At 52.1% G+C, this 17,168-nt stretch overlaps 1 protein-coding gene across 2 annotated transcripts in view; it reads left to right on the forward strand.

The window, feature by feature from the left end:
* LOC118890060 (cell migration inducing hyaluronidase 1) overlaps positions 1–17,168 on the forward strand; it is a 160,114-nt gene that overhangs the window by 124,471 nt on the left and 18,475 nt on the right. For both annotated transcript variants that reach the window (XM_036842340.1, XM_036842341.1), the window contains 8 exons: positions 4,846–5,051; positions 5,833–5,902; positions 6,926–7,054; positions 9,505–9,590; positions 10,538–10,669; positions 13,654–13,689; positions 13,770–13,925; positions 16,495–16,675. In XM_036842340.1, the coding sequence (XP_036698235.1) occupies positions 4,846–5,051; positions 5,833–5,902; positions 6,926–7,054; positions 9,505–9,590; positions 10,538–10,669; positions 13,654–13,689; positions 13,770–13,925; positions 16,495–16,675 (996 nt within the window). The remainder of the gene's footprint in view (positions 1–4,845; positions 5,052–5,832; positions 5,903–6,925; positions 7,055–9,504; positions 9,591–10,537; positions 10,670–13,653; positions 13,690–13,769; positions 13,926–16,494; positions 16,676–17,168) is intronic.

Consider the following 17,168-nt stretch of genomic DNA (forward strand, 5'->3'; position numbering starts at 1 on the left):
TGAACCTCACTGGTTCCATGAAATAGTAGTAGGTATCCCTCCCACACACAGAGTAAACCCAATAATTAAATGACCTTGGCAAACATTGAGTATGTGTCTCTCTTCCCCATTTTAGGAATTCACCGCACATGCTAGCATTGTCAAGGTTGCAGTAAAAATGCATTTAATGCTGAGGATCCTAGCAATGTCAAAACTCATTTCACCGCAGAGCCCTTTTTTCACGCAACCTTTGCCTTTCACAGAGTTAGTGTTCTACAGAACAGAGCCTGGGAAATGCCTTTCGTGATACTGACACTGTTGATGGTACCCTTCTTGAAACTGGGGGGTTTGCACCAAAGCTCCAGGATGCTGGCAGATGGGGAGCAAAGCCTGCCCTCAGAGGAAGGGGCTACTGCACATTATCTGCGGGGTGGACAGCTGTGGGTGTAAGATGGGCTCACGCCACATCTTACTGTGTGTTTCTGAGCTCTAAGGCAGGACACGGGGGTCACCTAAGTGTTCCTTCCTGGAAGACAATGAATCCATTCCAGTTGTCTGGAGAAAGGTAAAAAAGACTCTGGTATGGATTCTGCCTGTTTTCTCCTCTTTTCCCTTTTTACGGCAGAGTGGATGGGAGAAGTAAACATGTCCTGTCTTTCTTTCTCACCTCATTCACTGCTCCAAATGTGTTACCTTTGCTATAAAGGCCTCCAGTAGCAACCAGGATGTCCTCAACAGGCTGCCACGTTGACTATGCAGGGGGCGCCCTACATGCACTGCAGCCAGCCCTCAAGCCCTCCAGCCTTAGGCAGACACCTTCCCTTTGGCGTTCCACTAAAGAGGACTGGAGCTCCTTTACCTCTTTGGTGGGAAACTCAGTGCCCTCTGTCCCAGTCTCAGAGCTCTGGGGATTGTGGGCGAGGCTTCTGTTTTCCCTGGTTTCCCCTTTTTCCAGTTTCTTGAATTCGGTCTCACTCATTTCTTGCTTCATGCGCTGCTCTCATCTCTCCTTCCCTCCTGAGCCCAAATGAGGAACCCAGACTCCTGGGCTTGTTTTCCCCCAAAGTTTCACTGGCCAGGGCTTCTGCTGGCAGAGTGGGAAAGAGATGGGAAGGAGGTAGGGGTGCATAATAGATCAGCACAGAAATCAACTGGAAATGGAGAAACAGGTCCCTTCTTAAACCCTCCCCTCCCCTCCCCTCCCCTCCCCTCCCCTCCCCTCCCCTCCCCTCCCCTCCACCTGGCTGCGGGGGTCCTTCCTCCTCCTCCCCCACCGCTCCTGGGCCGCCTTAGAAACTCATTCTCGGGACTTCCCTGGCGCTCCAGTGGTTAGGACTCTGCGCTTCCACTGCAGGGGGCATGAGTTCGATCCCTGGTTGGGGAACTACGGTCCCAGTGCCACGCAGCGGGGCAAAACAACAACAAAAAACACATTCTTCTCCTTATTAGGCAGAGTGATTGGGTTCTCCGTTTCCTTTTCCAGCTTCTATTTGCATATTCAGAAACTCATTAACACACCCTGCAAAGCAAATTACCACCTACTCCAAGGCTCTTTTCTTTAGCAGCTCAAAAAAAGAGAAAAATAGAAAAGTAAACAGCAGAAGCTCAGAAGTTACAGTCTTTCTTTTAATAGGATCCTATTTGTAGCCAGGTTTCTGACTAAGATGAATTATATCATACCCACCCTAGAAGGCAGAATCAGAGATATAGTTCATTTCTGTGTGTATTTGTTTTAAACAGTAATTTCTTTCTCGTACTGTGTACAGGTTTCAGGGGGAAGTCATCACTTGGGGTGACTCTATGCCCTGATTTGCAAAGAACAGTTCCATTTTACACCTGCTATCCCAGATTAATGACTATCGGTACCCCCTTTCACTCTCGATAATGTCCTGGTTCAGACAATAAACTAAATGGTCACCCTAATTGAAGCAGTTCCTGAGAGCTGGGGAGTTTCATCCTTCACAATGTCATGCCTAGACTCCACCTAACAACAGCTGAAGACTTAAAACAGCTCTCAGAAATCGCTTTCATGATTGTCAGTCATAAGGGAATATGTCCAGTAGAACAAAGGGAAAATACAGTTTGTGCAATAGAGTGGCAGGGAGCTTACACACTGCTTCTGGATAGCATGCATGGGGATTCAGTGGGCACCTGTAAGTCCATACGTATGTGTCTGTTTATCCAGCTACTTACTATCTACCTATCTATCTGTCATCTCTCTCTGTCTGTCCATCTCAAGCTATGTCACAGTTAGTATCTAATTCTGGGAAATGTTCTAAGGAAGAACAATCGTACAATGTCAGAGCTGGAAGGGATTTCAGAAGTGTCCCTAAGGACACTCAGGCAAATTACACCACAAGTTTGTGATGAAACCAAACTTGAACTTGTGTCTTCTACTCCCAGCCCAGGGCTTTCTTCGACCTTCTCATGCTCCTCTCTGGACTCTATATGCCACCTCACCCCACTACTAATGAGAAGAAAGAAATGCAACCCAAGATGGGAGGTTTCTTTTCTGGTGCTGTTGAGAATTGATTAGGACACAGGTTTTGGATCAGACAGATGGAGAAGCAAGTCTCAATCCGTCCTTGCAAGAGAAGTGACTCAGGCAACTTTCTAAGTCTCGGTGCCATCAGTAGAAAGGGAATAGTAGTTTCGATAAGGATTAAATGAGATAATGTATGTAAAACATGTCACACCCAGTAAACAGTAGTTATTTTTATTCCTTTCCAAAAGGGTTTTTCTCTCCAGAGCACAACTCAAGGGGCCTGGAGGGAATTTCTTATTCAGGCATTTGTTAGAATAAGAATGTACCCAATTCATTATTCACTTGCATTCAAAGAGGACACCCAAAGTGTGATCCAGACAGCGGGCAACTGGGTGCCTAGGATTTACGAAGAGCTACGGCCCGGGTCTAGACACCACTCCACGTCCCTCCTCTGGGTCTGAGCGTCCTCCTCTGTAAAGGGAAGGCATTGAACTTGCTCTCTATGCCCCTGCCAGCACGAGCAGCCCAAGTTTTCTTGCCTCTTCCTCCCATGCTTGTCTTTCCAGGCTATTTGCAACAAACTTTCCTAGCTCACTAGGAGGAAAGGAAGCAGTCCCATTGCGTGACCTTAGTATTGACTAAAATGCTTATTGGGGGACTGAGTAGCATTCAAGATCATGCCCTTGCCTATTACCAAAGATTAAGGAAGCGATACTTGTTTGAGAAAACGAAGAGCGTGCCTGGAGTAGGGCAGTTGTGCCTGTGCTCCGTCCTCATGGGTGAATGGACACAGTCAGAAAACTGGGATTCCAGCCCTGGCTTTGCACACGTGGGTTGTGTGACCTTGGGCAAATCACTCAACCTTTCTGAGTCTCATTTTCCTCATCTCTGAAAAAAATTAGTACAGGATTGTATAAGATTTCAGCAAGAGTAAAAGATATAAGAGCCCAGGCCAGTGCTGGGACATAAAGGGTCCTAGTTCTGGATGCTTCTAGAGCATGTCTGCCTGGGAGTTGTGGAGTAGGTAAGATTTGTCATAGAAAAGGCTCTGGAGGGAATTGGGGTGTTTACCCTCGATTAGTGCTTCTCAGTCAGGGACAATTTTGTCACCTCCCTTCCCCAGTGGCATACTTGGCAATGAATGGAGACATTTTTGGTTGTCACAACTGAGAAGGTTCTGCTGGCATCTAGTGGGTAGGGGCCAGGGATGTTGCTCAACTTCCTACAGTGCACAGGACGCCCCTCGAAATGGTAACAGTGCTGACGGGGGAGTTGTTTGGGGATGATGTATGAATTTTCCAGGGCCTGGTGCAGCAGTGGGTACTTAATAGGTGTGGGTAGAATGATGTCATAGGGGAGCAGGAGCTTCCCTGGTTGGGTGACATCATTGGGCCGTCAGGACCCCGAGGGTGGGCATGAGGATGGAAGATCTCAGACAGCTAGTGAGGTGTCTCTCACCATCCTCATGCCCCGCTGTGGACAGGGCACCTTGGGAGGTAGCGAGCATCTCACCTGTGGGGTGTTCAGGTGAAGCAGGATGCCCGTTTGTCAGGGATGCTCGCGAACAGAGTCCTGCTTGAGAAAGGGAGCTAGGGCTCAGGCCAGAGGCCCCCTACCCACCTTCTCGTTCTCAGATTGATGAGTTCATAGAGATTCAGACCCGGAAGGGGCCTCGGAGATCCTGGACTTGGACTCCTCCATTGTGTGGTGGGGAAAGTGTGTTGGCAAGAGGTTGGCAGACTTGTCTAAGAGCCTGTGATGCTTGTGGGCAGCTAAGTACAGCTAAGACTGTACTCCGCATCTCTCCGTGTCTTCAAGTGGTTTCTCCACTTGGCCCACTGACTCTGTGATTCCAAGAAGAATATTGAAGAGCTGGAGTTTGCAGCATTTTCTGGTTTTCTGCAAGTGTGGCTTGATGTGGTTGCGGGCTTCGAAGCTGGCTTGGATCCACAGAGAGGGCGCAGTGAGGAACCAGTCTTATTAAGAAGCCCCCCTGGCCTGGCTCAGACGGAGCTCTCCCTCCCCCCCTTTCTGGTGGGACCTCTTGGTGAAAGCCTCCACATAAAGTCCTTGTGAGACGTGTACTCGCTGTGTCCTCACCAGATTAGGCTCACAAGGCCTCGGCCACGGTCTCCAGTCGGGCCCACTTCTAGCATTTTGTTCTTCTCCCCACCCCATGAAGGCTCAGTTGCAACACCTCCAGCTGGAAAGGACTTTAAAGTCACAGGTCCGTCGTACCCATGTCAGGTCCATCTCCAAACCCCCAGATCCCCTCTCAGAGCCTGGTGCCTGGCTGAGGCTGTTTAATGTTTGTTGAATGGATGAATGAGCACATGAGTAACGACGCTGGGTGAACTGTCGCCCTGTCTTGACCCCTGCAGGTCAAGGACATTGTGGGCTATAATTCTTTGGGCCACTGCTTCTTCACGGAAGATGGGCCAGAGGAACGCAACACCTTTGAGCACTGTCTCGGCCTCCTTGTCAAGTCTGGAACCCTCCTCCCCTCCGACCGCGACAGCAAGATGTGCAAGATGATCACAGAAGACTCCTACCCGGGGTACATCCCCAAGCCCAGGCAGGACTGCAAGTAAGCACCTCCCTCTCCCTGCCCTGCACCACGCCGGGCCTGTGTGCATGTGCTCACACGACTGCCCAGCCCAGCATCTGACTTCTCACTCCTGGGCTCCTGAGCGGCTTGGACCTCACAGCCCTTAAGCACCTGAGGCTCTCAGCTGCTCAGACAGAGGGCAAGAGTGTGCTTCCTCCTTCTCCCTTCTCAGTGTGCCTCACGGGCATCGATTTTGGCCAAAGAGAACCACTGCTCTCATCCTCAGGCTTTTCCTGAGGCCACACCGCGCTCCTTTGAGGAGAGGAAGCAGGCGGCCACCTCGGAGCCCATAGTGTGTACACGTGGGCACCAGCTGCACTGGTCTGTTTCTTGACATGAGAGAGTCAGAGACAGAGACAGAGAGAGAGAGAGAGGGAGAGAGCAAGAGAGAGAGAGAGCTTCCTGTACGGTCAACCTTCTGAGTCCAGGGCCTCTCCCTCAGAGACAGCCATTTTTCTGGGTTCTCCTGACTTATATCTCTTCTAGGGTCCATCTCAGATTTAACCCACAAACTTGCTTATACCTTCAAGAGCCATGCCCCATTCAAATTCTGAACGTGTTCAAGGCATAAATGCACCCCAGTTTAATGAGAAAACTGGGTTTCAGATCAACAAATCAAGGGCATCTCAAATCACTGATAAGAGGCTCATCATAGCAATGGTAGAGTCCCTGACACGGGCCACCCCTCCGCCCCGGGCAGCAGGATGGGAGCCAGTAGCCCTCGGTCTGACGCCATTCAATCTCTGCTCCCCACCCACAGTGCTGTGTCCACCTTCTGGATGGCCAATCCCAACAACAACCTCATAAACTGTGCCGCTGCGGGATCCGAGGTGAGCAGAAACATCCCTTTTTTGGGTGGGGTTGGGGGAGAGGAGACGGCCGGGGCCAACCCTGAAAGATGTGTGCCCTGAGCCCCCAGTCTAGGTATCCACGCAGTCAGGCTTAGCGTGAAGAGGGAGAAGCCAGCTTGGGAGGCAGATGGACTTGCTTTTAAGTGATGCCTCTGGCCCTTCGTCACACTGGTGAGCATAGCTAATGAGTAATCAGTAGCATTATTAGATGCCTGGCCCATCAGTGTTCTAAGCTCAAATTTTTTAATTATATTTTTCACACTTTATTTATTTTTTATTTTTTGTGTGTGTTGGTGTGTGCACAAGTTCATTTATTTTTATTTATTTATTTTTGGCCATGCCACGCAGCATGCGGGATCTTAGTTCCCCATCCAGGGATTGAACCTGTGCCCCCTGCTTTGGGAGCATGGAGTCTTAACCCCTGGACTTCCAGGGATGTCCCATAAGCTCCAATAATTTAATTCTTGTGTCAACCCTATGAGGTTTGTACTATGGTGGGGAGGAAAGTAAGGCAGGGACATGCACAGGATACAAACACGGTATTCTGTCTACACAGCCCTGCCCTTACCCACCCCTCCGTGCTGCTTACCTTCCTTAGGAGCAGGTCAGGTGCCATCTCTGGGCCTCAGCTTCCATAGCTGCAGAATGAAAGGGTAAAGCCAGGAACACTCAGGAAATCCTCCCATTATGTGTCAGGAGAGGGAGATTAACCCCGGCAGTGACTCTGAAATCCAGCCATTTGGCGCCCATGGCTGATACAGTAGGACCACTGATACAGTAGGACCACAGAAGGGTTTTAACAGTCAGGATGGACGCCCACCCCCCAAAATATATTCGCCTCAAACTTCTCGCTGTTTCCCGCGGGTGTGTTTGGGAATGGGCGTTGGGGCCATTTGGGTGATAGCGCTAGGCCCACCCCTAGTTTGGGCCATCCAGTCACCCCAACAAGAAGCTCCCTGGTGCTGAATCCTGTGGCTTTCCCCCCATGTCCTCCTCCACCAGGAAACTGGATTTTGGTTCATTTTTCACCACGTACCGACGGGCCCCTCGGCCGGAATGTACTCCCCAGGTTATTCAGAGCACATCCCACTGGGGAAATTCCTTAACAACCGAGCACACTCCAACTACCGGGTAAGTCCTTCCACGCCTCCCCGCCCGCCCACTCGTCCTCCTTCCCAGGCCTGCGCATGATTAGAGCCGGAAGAGCCGCAGCTCCCCCTGGCAGCCCCGGAGCCGGGCCCCTGAGTTTGATTTCGCGGTTCACTTGGTGGGGATGGGCGCGGTGGTGACTCCGAAAAGCCAGGCCTGATGTGTGAGCTGGGGAAGGTCAGGACCCGGCTCTGCAGGAAGATGCAGGCAGCATCAGCGTCCTCTCCTCTGGCCGCTTTCTTTTTCTGGGAAGCGGGTCCTCCATCCATGCAGTGCCAAGGAGGCAGGTGGAAAACAGAAATTTCTGTCCTCTTCGTTTGCTCATCAGTAGTTCTGTGTGTCCAGCACCAAGCCAGGTGCTGGGGAAAGGGACCGGGCTCTCGAGCGTGTCAAGGGCCCCCAGTTGAGGACAGCATCCAGACCAGAGTCGTGGGCATGTGGGAATGGAGCTGGGGAGGGAGGCTGAGACCAGAGACGCCGCGCTGGGGACAGAGATGGTCTTGGGGACCCAGGGGCAGTGTGCAGGTAGAGGCCCGAATGTCAAGGCTGTTCTTCTGGTCCACTCCCTAGTGGTACAGATGAAGAAACAGAGGGTCCTAGAGGAGAATGGATGCATTCAGGGTCAAAACCAAAGAGACTCAACTAGGGAGAAGCCCATAAAGATGAGAAATAATCTCAGAATAGACCTGTGTATACGGCTAGGAGGTGGGGTGGGCCTGTGACGAGGACTGGGCAGTGTGGGCAGAGGGAGGACCCCAGGCAGTGTCATGTCTTAGAAGCCAAGAAAAGAAGAGTCTCATGGGGCAGAGGGTGGAGGCAAGAGGGCAACAATGTCACCTGGACAGAGGAGAGAGTTAGCGCAGGGCGTACCTGAGGCTGCCGTGGGCCTGGGAGAGCCATCTCCATGCAGAGCAGGTGCAGAGGCTCTGGGGACGGTGGGGAGCAGGGGGCAGTGCTGCTTGTTGAGATCCCTTCCTTGAGAAGCCTTCCCATGAGCCGCAGGTGGGCCACGCAGTACCCGGGTGTTTGGAGAGGTTGGAAAGGGAAGGAATACGTGAGGGAGGATGGTTTCCAACAGGGAAGTAGGCAAGGACTCCTGGCCACACACAGATGGAAGGAGGGGCCCTCAGGGGTGGCAGGGTGGGAACGGAGCGAAGAGGACCCTCGAGCCGGATGGATTCCGCTGCCTGAGCCAAGGAGGATCCCCGCGCGTGGTGTTCACCCCCGGTGAGCCCTGCCTCCGTGCCACCGTGTAAGGGTCCTGCTCCCCGGACTCTTCACCTGGCTTCTCTTATTTGGTCCTCACAGCAGGAATTCAGTGTTATCATCCCATCTCACAGAGACTGCAACTGAGGCCCGAGAGGTGAAGGGATTTACCCAAGGTCCTAGCTCATGAGAGGAGAGCTGAGAATCAAGTCCCACTTCTCCTGACTCACATCACCACTGCTTAATTAGAAGTCAGTTGAAGATCACAATAGCCAGTGTGCTCCAGTTCTGTAAAGAAGAGATAAGGAGCCCAAGCCTCCCTAGGAGGCCAAGGGCATCCAGCCCTGAAGGCGGACTGAACGGGGCCTCACTGGGCAGCCTCACTCCCGCTCACCCATGGCTGACAAAGTGGACACATTTGGAGCCAAATAAGAAAGCGAGGGTCTTTCCTTGGGTCAGGCGAAAACCAAGACAAGACTGGGGAAGGATCCCAGACCCCTGCCCCAAGGTGAAGACGGGACTTAAGTTCAGCATTTTCTTTGCATCACTGCAGACACATTTCCCAAGAAAGCACATCTGTCATCCTTAATTTGGGGCCTGGGCTTATAACTGCCCAATGCAGTGTGAGGTTGGGGCATGGACTTCGCTGTGTGGCCTTGGACAAGATACTTAACCCCTCTAAACCTCAGGGTCCGGGGCTTCCCTGGTGGCGCAGTGGTTGAGAATCCGCCTGCCAATGCAGGGGACGCGGGTTCAAGCCCTGGTCTGGGAAGATCCCACATGCCACGGAGCAACTGGGCCCGTGAGCCACAATTGCTGAGCCTGCGCGTCTGGAGCCCGTGCTCCGCAACAAGAGAGGCCACGACAGTGAGAGGCCCGCGCACCGCGATGAAGAGTGGCCCCCGCTCGCCGCAACTGGAGAAAGCCCTCGCACAGAAACAAAGACCCAACACAGCCATAAATAAATAAATTAAAATAAATTTAAACCTCAGTGTCCTCATCTGCACCTCCAAGAGGACACCTTATTCCAGATTTGACTTGAGCAATGCAGAGCAATGCAGGTTCTTCACCTCCCTCGTTGCAGACCCCCTACTTCTATTAATGCATCCTGAGAACAAAGCTGGTTTCACTGGAGCATTCAAGAGTACGCAGTGAGGCTGGGTGTGAGAAGATGCCTGCAATCTGCTGTCCAAGCTCATGTGTCCCTGAATGTCCCCTCTCCCCAGGCTGGCATGATCATAGACAACGGAGTCAAAACTACACAGGCCTCTGCCAAGGACAAGCGGCCCTTCCTCTCCGTTATCTCCGCCAGGTAATTCTATGGGCACGTTCTATGTGCTGCACATTGAGCTCGTTGCTGTGGGTACCGTGGTGAACATCTGAGCAGGGCCAAATCTGAGTCAGGGTTGAGGCTTCAGCAGCTGAAGGGAAAAATAAATTCTGAGAGGTTTCTAAAAAAATCAGCAGAATCCAATACCTGCTTTTTGATAAGTTGGCAGGACTGGCCAGGGCCCCAGCAGGTTGGACCAGGATAAAAAGGTGAAGAGAAAAGAAGGGAGGAATTTCGCTATCAATTTAATAGGAAGGAACATTCAGGTTGTACCTATAAGTACATCTGGAGCTCAGCCCAAGGCCAGGAGCTGCTTTTAAGAGATGCTGTCAAAACCTCAAGGTAGTTAGGAAAATCAGTACCCTTTAAGGAGACCAAGTGCTTGGTCTCTGTCAAAAGTGGGTAACACCAATGACATGATCATGTCCGTGGAAGACATGACATGGAAGACTTTTGCTGGCCTGGATATCAGGAGCGTCCAGGCTCAGTGCTCCATTTGCTGGCTAAGATGTAGACGCCCAGGAAAGGCACCAGGTCAAGGTTACCCCCTAGGGGAGTAGAGAGCTGGGCACCTCAGACTCCCCTTCCCGGCCACAGGGCTGCATTGCATGCCAGGTTTGGGACTGGCTGTCTGAACTTCCTTCTGTGATCTGACCCCTCCTTGGGGCGGCGGGGTTCCCCAGTGGTGATGATGAACAAGAGAAGTGACATGTGTGTAGGATGCATGGGGCTGGGCCCTGGGGACAAGACCTCTGACTTCCGCAGCAAGCTCAGGAAGTTCACTGCAGAGCCCAGGGGGTGCAAGTTGGTCGCTGTTTAGCCCGAGTCTTCCGAGCACCATAAGCAGAGAGAAACTCACTGCCCAGAAGGGAGTCAGCTCAGGGGTCCCCCCAACACGGCCACCTGTGCCTCCCCGTGCTGTGTTCCAGATACAGCCCCCACCAGGACGCCGACCCGCTGAAGCCCCGGGAGCCGGCCATCATCAAGCACTTCACCGCCTACAAGAACCAGGACCATGGGGCCTGGCTGCGTGGCGGGGACGTGTGGCTGGACAGCTGCCGGTGAGTGTGGCATTGGCACAGCGTGGGGACGATGCTCCTCCCCTGGGCAGGGGACAGACACGAGCAAGACAGAGAGAGGAGTCCAGACATACCGGTGTTTGACCTTCTGGTCGCCCACCCAGGCAGGAGAATGGAATGGCAGCGGGCAGTGACCCAGAGAACCCCCTAGAAGCAGCATGTGGCTTCAGCCCACCATGCCAGGGGCTGTGGGGCATGACTTGCCCCCAAATAGTCACTGGGCTTGGCTGTAAGTCACATAACCAGTCAGCAAAAGGAAGGAAGGAAGGAGGAAGGAAACCAGCACTTTCTAGGCACCTACCGTGTGCTGGATCCTTGGTTGCATTTATTTCTTACCTTGTTTCTTGGAGATATAAATTCTCATCTCCGTCTTAGACAATGAGGTTCAGTTGAATGAATTTTCTGAAAGGTGAATAGTTGAACTGGGACTTGAAATGTCAGCACATCAGACTCCAAGGCACAAAGGAAGAAGACAAGGAACCCCGAGTTCTGATACAAGGTCCCCATGGAGAGCCCTGGCCCACACTGGACGAGGACCAGAGGGCGAGGCAGCTGAGTTGGGACTTCCTCTAAAGGAGCAGCATGGAATGTTCTCCTCATCTGCCTTCGGTGCTGAAAAATGGGAATCAGAAATTCTACATGGGAAATAAGTGTATTTCTCCATTTTATCATGACCAATTAAAGGAGAAATGAAGGGAGACTTGCTCGTGACAGGAGCAAGAGGAAGTGAGAGTGTGTGAGGAGAGAGACAGATTTCACACACACACACACAAACACACACACACATGCTCACACATGTAAAGGCTTCTCAGAAAAGCAGAGGCCTGGGCAAGACAGACACTGACCCATGGATGGACCCCAGAGAGAGCCAGACACACACAGGGATGGAAAGGGAATGTCGCTGGCAGAGAAACCGGGGTGGGGTTTTTTGTGGGGTCAGAGAAGAGAGGAAGGGAAAGAAGAGGATTTTGAGAGTTTTGAGGACAGGGGAAAGGGAAGAAGAGAGCCTCTTCTGGGCTTCTGAAGGGCATTTAGGGTATCAGACGGGAGGCAGGCTTGCTCTGATTGGCTCTAGAGAGCAGAAGTTGCAGATCTGGGCAGATTTCCATTCAGTAGCAGGAAGAACTTTCCAGCAACACAAGAGGCTAGTCAATGAGATAAGCTGCTCATCCCTAGAATAGAGGCCCAAGGACACTTGAGAGAGAAGTTACGCAAGAGGTGAGTGAAAGAGAAAACAGATGGGGGTCAAAGCTAAAATTCTCTGCGGTGTTCTGCAGCCAATGAATGTCCAGATTCTGGCTTGTTGGAAGTTCAGGTCCCCATAGAGGGAGTGGATGCCAGACTTGGGGCCGAAAGACAAATTGTGAAGCACGCCCCTGCCAGTGGGGGTGGATCTTCTAACCCTTCACCAGCCTCCTTCCAAGGTAGCCCAGAATCTGGCTGGTGCAGAGGTTGTCGTCCCATGAGTGGGCACAGCCAGGGGCTGACAGAAGGTGGGGATCCCTTGAGAAGCTTTGAGTATTTGGCCATTGTGTCCATTTCTTAGAAAGGTCACTCCAGCAACCACTCCGTGGGTGGACGCACTCCTAGAAGTGGGAGGGACAACTAATAATACGGCAGTAGTCCAGAGGAGAAGGAATTACAGTGAGAACTTAGGTGAAAATATGCTTTGGGAGAGTGAACAGGCTTAGGTGGACGATAGCTGTTTTGTTTTATGTGCGTTAAGTGTGAGATGCTTTTGAGATACTCCATGGAAATACACCAAAGTTTGGAAGTGCAGGGGGTAAGAGTGGCTGATTTTAGAGTCACCAGCAGACTGGTAGGGGTGGAGGCTGTGAGTCTTCATGCCGTCCCCAGGGGCACAGTGCAGAAGGAGAGGACCTTGGGCAGAGCACTGGGGGACAGCGGTGGTAAGGGAAAGCCATGAAGAGACTGGGAAACAAAAATCAGGGAGTCCTGGGAGAGAACTAGAGAGCACAGGGCCCTGGAAGATGGGCCTTGAACGGTGAATTTGAACTGGATGGGCTTCAGACAGGGAGAAGTGCACGCGTCCCCGAGGACGGGGAACAGGGTAAGCAGAAGCAAACCGGGAACTAGGGAGACTTCAGGCGGCCGGGACCCTCCCTGGAGCAGAGGGAAAGTGGATTCACTTGGGCCTGAAGCATGAGGGCAAGGATTTGGCTTAGGTTTATGGCTGCTATGAAGCCACCAGAGTTTAGGAAGCAGAGAGTGGCACTTCGAGGGGCTGTACACCCCTGGGACAAAGGAAGTGAAGGCAGCCGCCATATTTGGACCCATGGTCCACGGCAGCGCAGACCCAAGGCTCGGCTCAGATTCTGTGGGACCCCTTATCACTCACAACCAGACTCCCTCCAGAAATGTGCTCCTCCTGACCCTCACAATGGACAAAGGCAAAAGGGAGCTGATGAGATCGCTACAGTGTAATTGCAAACTTACTTCTCAGGGCCAACATCTGCCTGACTTCTGGGCAACTTAGAAATCAGCTATTAGTGGTCCTTCCTGCTGTGGCTGAAACAGTAGTGAGGATGGCTACGGGCAATGGAACTGCATCCATGTACCCCCATCATCACCCAGGGCGGGCTGGTCCTGAGGGTAGCAAGACCCTCCACGTCCCCTTGGTCCAGTATCCCACTGAGCCCTGGAATCACAGATGGGGGTGGGCTGGAGAGGGAGGCCCATGGAGTCCAGTCTGAATGCTGCTAATGCAACGTGGCATCAAACGCTGAGAGCCCCTGCATTCACTCTTTTCTCTTTGGAGTCAGACACTGAGTGGGCGGGAATCTAGGCGATCCCATTATTACGCAGAATGTGTGAGCCACAGCTCCCTCAGCAAACCCTGTGCTTATGCAAAGACCCTTCCCCTACACAGGACCCACGGTATGACACCAGGGCAGGCAGGAGTCCTTCCCTCCACGACTTCACTGACTGTCTCCTCTTGTCCCCAGGTTTGCTGACAATGGCATTGGCCTGACCCTGGCCAGGTAAGAGCCAGGTCATTGCCCTTGGCACCCTGTGGGTTGCTGTCTCTGGACATCTCATTCCAGACATCTTCTCTCTACAGTGGTGGGACCTTCCCGTATGATGATGGCTCCAAGCAGGAGATCAAGAACAGCTTGTTTGTTGGCGAGAGTGGCAATGTGGGGACGGAGATGATGGACAACAGGATCTGGGGCCCAGGTGGCTTGGACCACAGCGGAAGGACCCTCCCCATAGGCCAGTAGGTTTGCAAGCATGGCAGCTTCTTTGTTCTGCGTGGCTTAACCTAAACGACAGCAGTGGAAGGAAAGATGCTAGGATGTGATTTCTACCTGTTGACTATGAATTCCTCTGTCCTCTACTGGTCAGAGAAATCACTGAAACAATTGAGGTTAACCAGCAGGGGGGTGAAATCTAGAATCAGAGAGAGAAGTCAAACAACTGTGTTGAATATGAGTCAACAGGGAGACACAGCTGTCAAAACGTATAACGTGGTTCTGAGCTACGTTAACGGGAATTTAGAGTCCAGGATGGGTGACCGTGGCTTCCTCTCTCCTCGGACGGCACACCCACTCGGAGCATCTCATCCACCTCTGATGGTGGTAGAGTGATAGTCACACGCAGATTGGGATCTTCAACCAGAAGCTGGGACCAGACTTGGGGGAACAGCCCGGGAGATGCTGTCACACATTCTCAGGGTTGCTGTGTGCATACAGGATGAAACTCGCTCTATGTTAGGGTTAGAATTGGTTTTGTGCAGGAAAGAATTTTCTAGCAGTCAGATTTGTTAAACAGCAGAATAGCATGCCTGTCCTGGAGGGTCACGGGCTCTCTGTTGCTGGATGATAAGCAGGTAGTTGGAGAGGGAGGGGGTGACGTGGAGAGCTGACGCACCAACAGAGCAAAGGGACTTGGTTAATTCCTCGGAAAGCTGCAGCTTGGGTCAGTGGTGAGGAAGTCTCTCCTTCTGATGGTGTTTCTGCTCAGACAGGAATTCAAGCCAGAGAGCAAGACTCTGAGCCACAAGCAGCAGAGGACTAAGATTAGCCCTTTCTGCCCCTCTGAGCTTTCTTCTCTTTCTCTAGGAATATGTCCTTCCTGCCTCTACAGGTAGGACATAGGCCCAAACTCCCAGCGCTAGTGGGATGGGTATCTTTGAAAAGATTTTGCAGAGAAAACCACAGTCTCCTTTGGCATGAGTGATCCAGAAGCCCTTGTTTCTGTCTAGCCTAAGTGGTGTAGCAATCCCTTCAGATCATTTTTATGAGCAACTCCGGGTCTGCATATTTGGGTTTCTTCGCTGAGGGTTACCAGCCTCCCCAGGGCCAGAATGTTCTGACGACTTCCAGAGGTGAGTGTGTTTATGGAGGCCTGACAGCTTTGTCAGACTCAGGCAGGTCCCTCAAACTGCATTTGTGAGCAGGAGCCTGGGACCGCACGGTCCTGATCGTGAGGGATTCATCCCGTATGGGCCTGGGTCGGGGTCCAAGGGTAAAGTAAGCACACAGTTTAAATATAGAGCTAGTGAGAACGGGCTGTCCCTAAAATACCTTAAATGGAAAAATGCGTGGAGCCACTCCATGAGAGCCAGGATTCAAGGCGATGACATTAATCAATTACAAATATAAAAATACAGAAATACCAGAAGCCCTTGGCATACCGTGTGCTGAAGGTGCATTGCCGAGACTGGTGCTACCAGGCCCTTCCTCAGGGAACCGTATCTGATGAGGGGAGCTCAGCGCTGAAGATAGGGACCAGCTGGAATGTGACTTCTCCCCATAGATTGCCTTTTTCTGCTTTCTTGTCCCTCTTTCTGCCCTTTCTTCTTTATGTTCACCATGGAAGGAGAAGGCCCTGACCCAGAAGTAGAGATACCAGTAAAAGCATAAACATTGGGCTTGAAGAATGAGCAAGCCTAGCTTTGGGGCCAGGCCCAGAAAGGATCAGCCCAGCCAGCCCCTCCTAGGCCCTTGTTTCCCACGCCCTGCTCGGGAGTCCGTGGCAAAGGGGAGAGGCATCTCGAGCTCTCTGCCCCCTTGCTGGGCCGAAGGCAGAATTTCCAAGTCCCCAGTTCTCCTCCAGCCCCTCCTAGCTCCAGCTCCAAGCCTTTTGCCTCTTCCTCCATCTTTCCCTGCTTCTGGGGTATCAGGCCCTTCTTGGGGTCCCCTGGCAGTTCACAGTCTTGCCCTCCCAGGGGGGCCTGCCCTCCCTTCTAGGGAAGCTTGAAACATCACCAGGCAGCTATTTTTCCATTTCATTATCACCTTCCATTCTGTGTCCTTCCTCTCCCTAGTTTCCCAAACCCAGCATACTGCCAATCGAAAGGCTTACTCACAGAGAGGAAGCTCATCTGGGTCTTAATCTAATTAAATTGTTATAGCAACTGAGACCAAGGCGATACTGAGTAATGGCTCTACCCTCCCAAGGGACATGATACTGGCTCTCTCCAGTAATATTTACAGTATTTATCCAATGACTCTTCACAGGATGGGAATATGTGGGGAAATGTTTGTATAGAGGACCATCTCTCAAACCCCAAGCCAGCAGCTAGACATCCATCTCTCCATCCATCCATCCATCCATCTAATAATTCATCGAGTAATCATTTATTGACATTTACTGTGTCCATAAATGCTTTCTCAGTGAATTAATTAATGCATCAATAATGTTCTGTTATAGGGGGAGTTTTGGGGGTGGGAATCAGGAATGGTTTACCCAGAAGGTCTCTTACCATCCACCTCGGAGGGTGTAAACAATGTGGCGGCACAGCATGGCAGTCAGCCTGACATCTGGCTTCCTTAACTCCATAGGAATTTCCCGATCCGAGGAATTCAGTTCTACGACGGCCCCATCAACATCCAGAACTGCACTTTCCGCAAGTTTGCAGCCCTGGAGGGCCGGCACACCAGCGCCCTGGCCTTCCGTCTGAACAACGCCTGGCAGAGCTGCCCCCATAACAACGTAACCGGCATTGCCTTTGAGGACGTCCCGGTGAGTCCTCGAGGCGCCAGGGCAAGCTCCCAGCAAACCCAGACTTTGGGCGGTGATTCACAAGTCCCTGGGGGGCCTGGAGTTTGAGCCGTTGCCACCACCGCAGGGGTTGAACATTCTCTTTCAAGCAGGCTGGGCCACGTCCCAGGTCTGTCTGCATCCAAACTGGAAAAGTACAAGTGTAGGCTGCCCCACAGGTCAAGTCTGGGTAAATGCCCCCTTGCCCTCACCCTGCTCAGAACCCACCCAAGCCTCAGAAGGAACTTTCCACTGCCCTCCAGGTTCTGAGGCTCTATTACTCCAAGGCTCTTGGGTTCGACCTACCGAGTCTGGTGACCGGGCCACTTCAGTTAGCACAATTCATCTAAAAAAACCCCCCAGCAATTCCCAAAGGAATCGTCGCTGAAGATGCTCTGTTTAATTTCTCCCTCCTAGCCCTCCGCAGCCAACAAGTTAGGAGCCGGGGCTGAGGAGGTCAGGACAAAGGGCTGCG

The sequence above is a fragment of the Balaenoptera musculus genome, chromosome 2 (assembly GCF_009873245.2).
Source record: "Balaenoptera musculus isolate JJ_BM4_2016_0621 chromosome 2, mBalMus1.pri.v3, whole genome shotgun sequence".
Lineage (NCBI taxonomy): Eukaryota > Metazoa > Chordata > Mammalia > Artiodactyla > Balaenopteridae > Balaenoptera > Balaenoptera musculus.